This window comes from Marmota marmota, unplaced genomic scaffold, assembly GCF_001458135.2.
Source record: "Marmota marmota marmota unplaced genomic scaffold, marMar, whole genome shotgun sequence".
Taxonomy (NCBI): domain Eukaryota; kingdom Metazoa; phylum Chordata; class Mammalia; order Rodentia; family Sciuridae; genus Marmota; species Marmota marmota.
This window is the reverse complement of record NW_026000082.1, coordinates 43,437,948-43,449,132: the sequence shown is the minus strand read 5'-3', so window position 1 is coordinate 43,449,132 and position 11,185 is coordinate 43,437,948. Positions and strand designations below refer to the sequence as shown.

General features: G+C 61.9%; 1 protein-coding gene across 6 annotated transcripts in view; it reads left to right on the top strand.

Annotated features, from left to right (window-relative positions):
- The window catches only part of Kazn (kazrin, periplakin interacting protein), a 122,450-nt gene extending 111,271 nt beyond the window's left edge, over positions 1-11,179 (top strand). For all 6 annotated transcript variants that reach the window (XM_048816287.1, XM_015485678.2, XM_048816286.1 and 3 more), the window contains 4 exons: positions 108-209; positions 620-786; positions 7,397-7,514; positions 9,279-11,179. In XM_048816287.1, coding sequence (XP_048672244.1) covers positions 108-209; positions 620-786; positions 7,397-7,514; positions 9,279-9,443 — 552 coding nt within the window. In that variant the 3' untranslated portion in view covers positions 9,444-11,179. The remainder of the gene's footprint in view (positions 1-107; positions 210-619; positions 787-7,396; positions 7,515-9,278) is intronic.
- The last annotated feature ends 6 nt before the right edge of the window (positions 11,180-11,185 follow it).

The window sequence follows — 11,185 nt, the reverse complement described above, 5'->3', positions numbered from 1 at the left end:
GCAGTGCACACGGCCCTCCTCACACGGCTCGCTGAGACCCCTGCAGCCCAGGGGACCCTCCCTCCACATGTGCCCCTCGTCCCCTCAATGGTCCCTCTGTCCCCAAGGCTCTGCAGGAGCGCCGGGCCCGCTGCGAGACGCAGAACACCGACCCCGTGGTGTGGACCAACCAGCGCGTGCTACAGTGGGTGCGGGACATCGACCTGAAGGTGGGCACGTGGCGGGTGGCAGGTGGCGGGTGCTGGGTGGCGGGCCAGGCGGGGGCTCCAGCGCGGGCAGACCCCAGGCGCCATTTGTGTGTGAATCAATATCCGTCTTTGTGTGGCCGCGGCCTCATCTCCGAGGCCTGCAAGAAGGCCACCCCTCCTGTCACTCACAGAGGCAGCCACTCATTCCCAGCCCTGGGGGACCCTGTGGTGACGCTAATGTCATGAGGGGCACTGAGCCAGCCGCACCCATCTAAGCAAGTGTGGGGTCCAGATCCAGGTGCATCTTGAACTCCACAAATAATCACGAGCCCCTGCTGGGGTCAGGGGCCTGTGAGTGACAAGAGCCGCCCCTCGGGGCTCTGAGGGTCGGGGAGGTCCCCTCCAGGCCCCGCCTCGTGCTCTGTCCCCAGGAGTACGCGGACAACCTGACCAACAGCGGCGTGCATGGCGCGGTGTTGGTCCTGGAGCCCACGTTCAATGCCGAGGCCATGGCCACGGCCCTGGGCATCCCCAGCGGGAAGCACATCCTCCGGAGACACCTGGCCGAGGAGATGAGCGCCGTCTTCCACCCGGCCAAGTGAGTGCCCGCGGCGGGCGGGGCCCTCGAAGCGGAGGGCCCTGGCCTCAGTCCTGAGCATCCCTGGCTAGACCCCACCTAGCACAACGGTGCCCAGGACACTGAGGTCAGGGGCTAGGAGGAGGGAAGTCCACCTCCTAGGGTGAGATGGCAGCTCCAGCTGCGGGCAAGGGCCTGGGCAGGAGTGGGCACGTTAATGGAGCTTGTGGCCCAGGGAGCAGGGCACTGGGCACCTGCCTGCTCCAGCATCCTCACCTAGAACATGCCCAGGCTTCACCCACAGGCACTGCCCTCCCCTCCCTGCGCCTTAGCCCAGGGGGTCATCCATGCGGCACTGGCTGGGTATCCTGAGTCCATCCTCCTGGCGCCAATCAGATCCCCGTCCCTCCTCCACACATGAGAAATTCGTTCTAAGGGGCCGTGCCCCCTGCCCAGGGTCAGCAGCCAGCAGGGGCAGGGCCTCGGTGGTCTTTTATTCTACCCATGTGACGAATTGGACGGCTGGTCGGTCACGGATTGAGCCATCCTTGCATGTCTGGGGCGACCTCGCCTGGTCAGAGTGTGCGATCCTTTTGCACGTTGCCAGGTTGGGTCTGCGGATACTCCATTCGGGATTTTTGCGTTTATATCTAGAAAGGACGTTGGCCCGCAGTTCTTGTCTGATGGTGCTTCTGTCTGGTTTGGGTGTCCGGGCAACGCCGGCTCCTGGAGTGAGTTGGGAACTTGTGTTGCTTGGAAGGGTCTGTAGGGTTGCTGTTCATTATTCTTGAAACATTTAGGAGAATTCACCCGTGAAACCGTCTGTCGGTAGGTTTCCCTCTGCAAAAAGCGTTTTGATGACTAATTCTCTCTCTTTACTTGTTAGGGGCTTATTTAGGTTTTCTCTTGCTTTTGGAGTCAGCTTCAGTGGCCACACTCCCCCAGGAATGTGTCCACTTCATCTAGGAGAATTGCTCATGCGCACAATGAATCCTACAATCGTCCCTCATGGCCTCTCTGCAAGGCTGCTCCGGAAGCCCCCTGTCCTTCCTGGGGCTGGCCACTGGACTCCTCTCTTTCATGGCTGGTCTAGCTAAGGTTTGTCAGCTGAGAAGACAGAGCCCAGATTGACCCTGGGCTCTTTGACTTGGACCTGAGAACGGGAAACCCAGACCCCGGGGCCTTGGGAGCCGCTGGCCACTCCCTGTGCCTCGCAGGCGCAGAAACAGGCTCCGGAGAGTGTCGTCCGTCTGGGGCGGGTCCCGGGCCCTGGGCTGCCCTTCCCCATCAGCCCCGGAGACCACGCGGTTCTCGGGGTGGATCCTGCACATGCCGATCCCTTGGTCCATCTCAGACCGTGGCCCTGTGCCTGGCGGAGCCCGCGGACCCTCATTTTGAGCCTTTTGGGGTAGTTGCAAAGTCGGATGGAAACTCTGTTCTGTGAACCTGGGATCCATCAGGAAAGGGCTTCCCTTCTCCAGGTCACCGCCTCCCCCGACCACCTTCGTGTGACCCTTAAACCTTGACCACCACGGGGTAACGGGTGGGCTCGGGACTGTCCAGGACCAGTGGGTGAGCACGGAAGGTCCTGGTGGGGACAACAGGGCGGGTCCTTGTGTCTTGGGAGGCCAGGGAGTCCCAGAGGACCTCGTGCAGACAGGGTCAGAGGAGGGGACGGGACTTGGTCCAGGCTTCTCACTTCACACACGTGGAGCCTGATGCTGGTGGCCGAGGACAGAGAGGCAGTGCCAGCCCCTGGCCCACACCAGACGCCCTGTTATCACCCTGTCCTCACCCTGCTGTCCCCCACACGTCCACACATGGCTCCCGAGTCAAGGTCCCCGGGTGGGATTTCAGATCCCCTTGGTTGAGACCCTGACCCACAGGCCAGGGGAACAGGCTTGGGTCAGTTGAGAGACACAGAGTCCCAGGGCATTTAGAGACACTTCTTAGCTGGGACAATCCCCAGCTAAGCCAACACGGGGGGTGGGGGACAGTGATCCGCGGCTTGTGGAGGGACACTTGGGAGGTGGACTGGGTGCTGCTCACCGAGAGCTCCGCCCAGGACGTCTCTGCTGTGGTCCACGCGGGGAGCCCCCGTCCGCTGCCCTGTGGCCCTGCTCCTCTTCCAGCTTTCTGGGGACAGGGACAGAACGGGGAGGGGAGGTGGCCTGGCCCTCTGGGTGAGTCCTTCCGGAAGGCTCTCCTTGCTCTTGAGTCAGGGTCCCTCTAAGTCACCAAGGCTGGCTTTGAACTCATGACCTCCTGCCTCGGCCCCCAGAGTAGCTGGCACCATGGATGTGCCCTCATGTCTGGCTCTGGGCTGCTGCTGACGGGGGGTGCCAGGTTCCGACACACCCCGAGTCATCGGGATGGACATCGGGGCTCCCCCAGGCCACCCCAGACTGAGCTCCCGGGAGGTGACCGCAGCAGGCCTCACACTCTGTCACAAATGCTGACGTCAGAAGGTGTTGGGGACAAAGGTGTCACCCCCTGTTTCATCTGAACCCCCCACACCCCCATGAGGAGGGGTCATCGCCCCATCTTATGGATGAGAATCGGAGGCCCCAGGGAGGGACTGTGACTTCCCAAGATGTGACAAGGGTCAGAGGCAGCCCTGGCTTCTGCCACCAAGGAGTCCTCGTCCGGTGACCTTCCTCCAGGCTGGGGAACCCCGAGGAGGCAGATGAGGACAGGTCCTACACCTAGCAGGTGTGTCCCCTGAGGTCCTGTGGTCACTTAAAGCAGGGGGAGGGGCAGAGCGGTCGGCTCCGAGCCTCTTGGGGGACAACAAGCCTGACCCCAGGGACACACAGTCACCAAGAGTCTCTGGGTTCCATGATGTCATCCTCCCACCTCCATCACCATGACAACGCACAGGACCCAGGGAGCAGTGTCTGACGGTGTCCCCTGCCATCTGCCTCCACACGAGCTGATTCCTGCCGCTGCTAAGCCCCGGTCAGTGCCAGCCGCGGGCCCCCCACAGGACTCTGCGTCACAGATGAGGAGAAGCGAAGCCCGGGGACCCACAGCAGGAGGGGCAGGACAGGCAGCCGGGGGCCAGCTGCGGCCTCGCTTCCTGGCTCCTCCAGCCCCTGCCGTCCCCGCCCCACGGGCAGAGGCTGAGCTGCAGGCACAGGAGTCCAGGCCTCCCCCTCCTCCCTGCTTCTCCTGCTTCCGTCTCTGTCTCTCCACCCCCGTCTCCAGCTCTCTGTCCCTCCCTGTCATCTGTCTGTCAGCTCTGCGACCGGGGCCCAGCCAGTCCTGGGGCTCAAGTCGGGCTTCTCCACCATCTTCTGTGTGATTTCAGGGCAGACGCTTGCCCTCTCTGAGCCTCAGTCCTCAGCGTGCATTGGGTTTAACTTCACTCCTGCCTCCTGGGTGTCGAGAGGGTGCTGTGGGCTCCGGGTGCAGGGGCAGCGGGTGCTGCTCTCTCCCCCACCTCATCTGTCCCCACCACAGTCCCGCACATGGAGAGCCCTGAGAGTCCCTGTCCAACAGCCCGCAGGCCGGCCACCACCACCCCCTGCCCATGACACCTCTCCTGGGCCCAGCTGCAGTACGCTGGCTCAGGAAACCCCAGGGGTGATGGCTTGTGCCCAGGCCACCCTGGGTATGGGAAGCTTGGAAGCAGGTCACTTGCTGAGGTTTGTCGGTTCACGGCTGCAAGAGTCTGTGAGTCTCAGATGAGACCTTGGAAACCACTGGGGACAAAGGACTGAGGTTTATGTGACAGGAGGACGTGAGTTTCGGGGACCAGGGCAGAGTGCTGTGGTCTGAATGTGACTTGTCCCCATGAGCTCATGCAGGGCCTTAATCCCCAGACTCTCAGGACACTAAATCCAGCCGCAGCGTTTCGAGGTGGGGCCTCGGGGAAGTGATCGTGACAGATGAGGTCACTAGGGTGGAGTCCCCATGGATGGCTCCTGGTGGCTTAATAAGCAGAGGGACAGAGACCCCACAGAGAGATACATACAGTCTTCCACCATGATGTAATGCAGCCAGGGGGACCTCGCAAGAGCCTACACCATGCTGTTGGGCCTTCCTACCTCCAAAACTGAGCTAAATAAACCTCTTTTCCCTATAAGGTAGCCTGCCTCAGGTATTACACAATAGTAACAAAAAACAGTCATATAGCCAGGATGCCCCTTCTCCAGAACTTTCCACAAAACTTACCCCCCCCCCAACATCCCTTTGCTCAAAGCCTGAGTGACTAGAAGTATTTCCTGGGTCCATTGGAGCTTCCAAAGACCTTTGCCTTGTGCTTGGCCGATTCCCTGGCACTTTTATGTTTTCATGGGTTTTGACCCAAAATTATGTCTATGGGGGGTTGGATTTCAGTCCCTGTGGAAAAAGCCAAGAGGGAAGATGTCACAGCACAGTGGTGGCAGCGGCCTACTGGGCTCTGCTGTACAGGCAAGGACACTGAGGCCCAGGCCACACCCTGCACAAGGACACAGCCAGGGGACCATTGAGCAGGGACTCAAACCAGCTCTGTCCTCAAACCTGTGACGTGTGGTCGCAGCAGTGGTCCTCACGCAGCACTTCTCAGAGCTTAGTGCCTCTCCTGGACCCTCCCCACAGCCTCGTGGGGATGTGCGTCATGAACCCCGCCCAGCCCAGGTGACCCGAATGCTCAGGGACCAAGCCAGGCCACACTCGCCGGCCCTGAACCCAGGGTGAGAAGACCCCGTCTAACTCTTGATCCCAGAGCCCAAGCTCAACTTCCCTCCCCGCCACGGTGGGCTTTGGGTGTCCTTGGACAAGAGGCACACCCACTCTGGACTTCTGTCTCTTCTTCAGGAAGAGCAGGAGAAGGGACGCAGGGCTCTTCCCACGTCACCCAGGCTCCGCGAGTCGGGAGAATTCAGGGCCAACAGGTGGCTCCTCTCAGGAGACCTGCTCCCACCCACTGACCCCCCGGGATCTCATCCCCCGGTGCAGAGTGAGGGCGGTCACCCGTGAAGCCCTCCAAGCCCGACGCTGGTGGGTGGCAGCCCGGGTCGTGGTCTAGGACTTCGCCCCGTTTGGCATCACCCTGTCACCACCGCCTCCGAGGCGCCCCTCCCCGCCCCGGAACTTTCCCAGAAACGTGCCCCAGATCAGCAGAAGCTCTGAGCGGCTCAGTCCATCAGTTTCCCGCTACTGGGAAAAATGCCCGGCGGTCACCTCATGGGAGGGGGGGGTGGCCTGGCCCACAGGTCTCACCACCAAGTGGCACCAAGCTGGGACCCCAAGCCTTTAGTACACGGGCCTTTGGGGACACTTCAGATCCAAACTATAGCAGCAGCTTAAAAGGTGCTCGAGGGCACTTCTCACGAGGCCCATGGCGCACGCCTGCAAGCCCAGCCACTCGGGAGGCTGAGGCAGGAGGATCTCAACTTCAAAGCCAGCCTCTGCAATTGAGTGAGGCCCTAAGCAGCTCAGTGAGATCCTGTCCCTAATAAAATACAGAAAAGGGCTGGGGATGGGGCTCAGTGGTCCAGTGCCCCTGAGTTCAATCCCCAGTAACCAAAAATAAATAAATAAAAAACAAAATGAAAAGAAGTGCATTTCTCTTAATGAGCCACCTCTGCGGTGGCCTGAACCATGACACAAACTCTGGCCAACAGACCCCTGAGCATCTGGTGTCCGGTGCCTAGGAGACCCGCGGGGCTCTGAGCGCCAAACCCCACAACTCCAGGATGGGAGAGGTGGCTGGAGGCTGTAGAGAAGCCACTCAGGGTCACACGGCCAGGAGCAGACCCGGGCTCGGCCACGCCGGCCTGGGAAGGCCCTGGACAGATCCCAGACACAGGGGCTTGGGCCCCGCGAGCTGGACAGGTGACGTGGCCCTCAGTCACCGCAGGGCCACCCCCGCTGCCAGAGAAAGCAAGGGCCGAGCGAGCCCGGGTCCTGGGGCGGCTGGACCCAGAGGGCAGGTGGGGCACTGGAGCCCAGGACGCAGGCCGCCGGACAGCGCCGCCCAGCGCCGCCCACAGAACCCTGGTTTCTGTCTCCAGGGACAGGCGGGCTGGCACAGGGGCCGGCACACCTCCTCCAGGAAAGGTAGAAGAGGGTAGACTGGGAGCCACAGCAAGAAAGGCCCAGGAACGGGGCCCAGACCTCTGGGCGCGGTCTGTAAGTAGGAGGACTTACACACAAGCCAGGGCCAGCTGACGGGGCCGGGCCGCCGTCGGCCAAACCCGACTCTCAGGGCGTCTCGATGCTTTTTCACAAAAAAAATGAATGGAGGAGTGGGGGGGGGGCCTGGATTTCAGTCAGATCAGGAACAACTTCCTGTGCTTGTCAGGTCACATTGGGATTCTTCCCTCCAGTCCTCCATTCCCTGGTAAGTGTTTCAGCTTTCTGGAGAGTTCAGACTTCAGAGTCTCAGAGACTTGGGGACTTGGGTTTGGATCTTGGCTCTGCTGGTGGCACTGTGTGACCTTGGGCAGACTGGTCACCCCCTCTGTGCCTGCTTCTCCTCCTCTGTAACATGATTGGCAGGCAGTCCCCGTGTAGGCGCTCGGTGCTCCTGGGAGGTGCCCAGGGAGTCTCAGCAGCTGTGACCCTTGTCACCGGTGTGCACGTCCCTGGGTGGCACAGGTGCCTGAGCCTCTCCTGCTGATGCACAGTGCTGTGTCCCCAGCTCCACAGGCATCCGCGAGGCGGAGCGCTTTGGAACACCACCGGGCAGGGCCTCCAGCGTCACCCGGGCGGGGAAGGAGGACAGCAGCGGGGGCAGCGGCAAGTACAAGACTGGCCGGGTAAGTCGCTGGTGGCCACCCAGGGGGCCCGCTCCTGCGAGGGCGCTCTGTCCTCCGGCCCCACTCTCCACTCCCGGCCTCCCTCTGTGGCCTGTGACGGTGCAGCAGGGGGCAGGGTCTCGGGGGCTTTGGGGACCACCCCAGTGGCCACTTCCCAGGACCCATGGGACGCCTCGGCCTGGTGACAAGAGCCCCCATGGTCCCCATGGGGCTCAGAGTGTAGTCTCGCCCGCCTGCCCTGTGCCTGGGCCCGGGGAGGGAGGCAGGTGCGGCCATCGCCCTGGAGGGAGGACCCAGCTGGCCTGGGGTCTGAGGCCAGCACTGACCAGTGCAGGAGACGACCTTTGGCGACCCCGGCCACGTGGCCGGGAAGCTCCTGCAGCCAGGGTGTGTCCTAAGGGGACCCTGTGGACACAGGTCACCCGGGTGACACAGGGCCATCTGCTCAGCAGCACCGCCCGGTGTGAACGGTCCCACCGCCACCCTGGGGACAGGATCGAGTCACCCCCCAGGATGCTCCGTCTAGAACACGGCTGCAGTGGGGTGACACCCTCCCCAAAGGGGTCAGAACTTGTCCTTGGGGGCGGGTTTGAAAAATCCCACCTGTGCACTGTCACCCGACCTCAGGCGTCACGGCAGGGACAAGTTAGGAAAACCGTCTACAGCATCTCCTTCGGGGAGAAATATTATTTTTTAAGTGGACAAACCGTGGTCTAGAGAGAAAGGCCGCTGTGCAGTGGCCCACGCCTGTAATCCCAGCACTCCGGAGGCCGAGGCAGGAGGACATGTTGGAGGCCAGCCTCAGCAACTTAGCGAGACCCTGTCTCAAAATCTCAAAGTGTAAAGGGCTGGGGAGGGCTCAGGGGTAGAGCTTTCGCCTGGTGTGCAGGAGGCCCTGGGTGCAATCCCAGCGCTGGGAGGAGGAGGAGGAGGAGGAGGAGGAGGNGCCTGAGCCAGGGCGGCCTCCTGGAGGACCTGGACAACCTCATCTTGGAGGACCTGAAGGAGGAGGAGGAAGAGGAGGAGGAGGAGGAGGAAGAAAGGGGGGTGGAGAGGGAGGACGGGCCACATCAGGCAATGAACAATACTAACCACCTTCGCCACGGAGAGGACAGAGACGTTGACAGAAGAGCTCGCTGGGGGCCTACTGTGCGTGGTAACAGCTCCCACTGTGCGCCGGCACTGCTCTGTGCTCTGCGGACAAGATTTCTACCCTAAATGACCCTCAGAGGTTGCTGGGCTTCCCATTTTCTAGCTGAGAAAACTGAGATTCAGAGAGAGGCGGTGACAGTCCGAGGTCACCCATCAGGAAGTGGCAGAGCAGGGACCCAATGCCAGTCTGAGTCTCCAAAACCGGTTCCTGCCACGCCAGGTGGTCTAGAATGTTCCCTCTGGACCTGGGGAGGCAGTCAGACCCCGCGCCCCTGCTGAGCCGTTCTCACAGGGACTTTCCGTACCCCTGTTCCCAACGCGCTTCCTCCTGAGCCGGGGGGAGGAGGTTTTCATGAATCGATGTGATAAAACTTGTCCTTACCCTTCGTCACCCACTGAGTCCTCCCAGTTGGGAACAGGGAACCGTCTCCTGATGTTGGTTCACACAGTGGTCTCTGCCGCCTGGAGCACTCAGGTAGAATGACTAACAGGAGGAGCACAGAGAAGTCAAGGGAGTTACTCAAGGTCACACAGCGAGACTAGAGACACCACATTTCCCAGGCCTCAGACACTCAGTTCTTGTCTCTCTTCCTCCTGTCCCTCTGTCCTCAGCTGCCCCTCGGGAAGATAGGAAGGGGCTTTAGCAGCAAAGACCCGGATTTCCACGACGACTACGGCTCTCTTCAGAACGAGGAGTGCAGGGACGATGACGCGCAGGCCGGGCCAGAGCAGTACCGTCTGGACGGCTACAGCAGCCCAGAGGTCACCAATGTGTAGGGAGCCTGCGTGGACAGAGGCCACCCCGGCCCCAGGTGCTGACCTGTACAGAGCCACCTGGGGCCGAGGAGCGCCTCTGCTCCGGGCGGATCCCCACAGACTGCGGCCACGGACACGGGCGCGGGGCCCAGGAGACCCGTGGCCCTCGGCCAGGCGAGGCGGAGCCCGGGCTGACCACACACCCACGTGCCAGCAGAGAGCAGGGCCAGGCAGGGCCACCGGAGGCACCAGGGAGGGACCGAGAACCTGGGCTCTGACCTGGGTCACGACTCCCAACAGTCGGGGCGGCGCACTGGGTCCACTCGCGGGCTCCGTGTCGAGTGGACATGCAAAACGCTGGTCCCCTGGGCCACCTCGGACACCCTGCCTCGTGACCACAGGAGCAGGACTGAGTTCAGTGACAACGGCACAGCATGGTGATGAGTTTAGGATCTGGTGCGGGAAACGTTGTCACTGCTAACCAAACAGCTATGATGTCCCTGTCACCTGAAACAGTGTGCTCACCGATGCCCTGAAGGAGCCACAGACCCCACAGAGTGAAATCAGTGGGCGCCGGGGGGCACCCTCCAGCCCTTCTCCTGACCCACGTGGTTTTGCTGCGTGGTTTTTCCCCAGTGGCCTCCCTCTCTGTGCCTCAACGTCTTCATCTATAATACTTCTGAGGATTAACCATTGCTGATGTCCGTAACACACTTTGAACCCTCGCGGGAGACAGCCGGAAGTGACGGGGTGACCCCGGACTGCTTCTCTCCTGCTTTGCTCCAGTTGGAACACTGCCCCGATGCTCCCCCTCCTGTGAGGTCTTTGCACCAGGAGCCAATGGAAAGTTCATGCTCCAAGGTTTGCAGCAGGCGCGGGCCTCTGAGGACCAACAAGCGCCTGTTCTTCCACCCAACAAATCACTTCCCCTCGTGGAAAAGCACAAACAGAGCCAAGATGGACCCGAGATGAACTCCTCCCCGAGGCTGCCAGGGCTCCAGCCATCTCCATAACCTTCTCGACGAGCACAGCCATCTGAATCCTGGGCCTTCTGGGACACATTTCTGATCGCAGGACCCAAGGGAGAGATGAATCTCTGGTGTGTGGCTTGGCTTTTTGAGGTTCCAAACCCCAGGGTCTGTAGGACACTCCAAGTCGGGAGCCCAGAGAGGAGGGGGACCTCCCTGTAACCTGGCGGCCACCCAGCTGGGCGCACTGAGACCCCAGTCACCCCTGGGAGGCAGCCAGGCAGGGGGCGGGGAGGGGCCCGAGCGCGGATCTGAGGACGTGAGGCCACATTCACCCCAGCCATGGGCAAGGACACCCGCACGCGTCCCAGGCTCCATCCCCTTGGGGACAGTCGGGGAGGCTCTGGCAGAGACAGCATGCCCAGCAGGCCAGCAGCCTGGGGCAACCCCGAATGCCCCTGGGGGTCCCCATGATGCCACCACCTGGGGCTCCTCATCCCTGGAGACCCCTAAACACCAGCCCCGCTCCACGTGGGCAGTGGGGAGTCCCAGCGGGGACAAGCTGGCCAGGCCACCACACAGGATGAGGACCTGCCACCTCCCCTCCAGACAGCCCAGTGTGGTGACAGTCCCCTAAGGGTGGCCTCGGGACCCAGGAGCCCCCGTGACGTGCTTCTCAGAGCTTTGCCGTCTGTGCCGCCCAGGAACATGGGCACAGGGCTCGGGGACAGGGCGCAGGCCCCCACATGCCTCCTGGGACCGGGGGTCCAGCGCCAGTGGGCTCCACTGGGCACA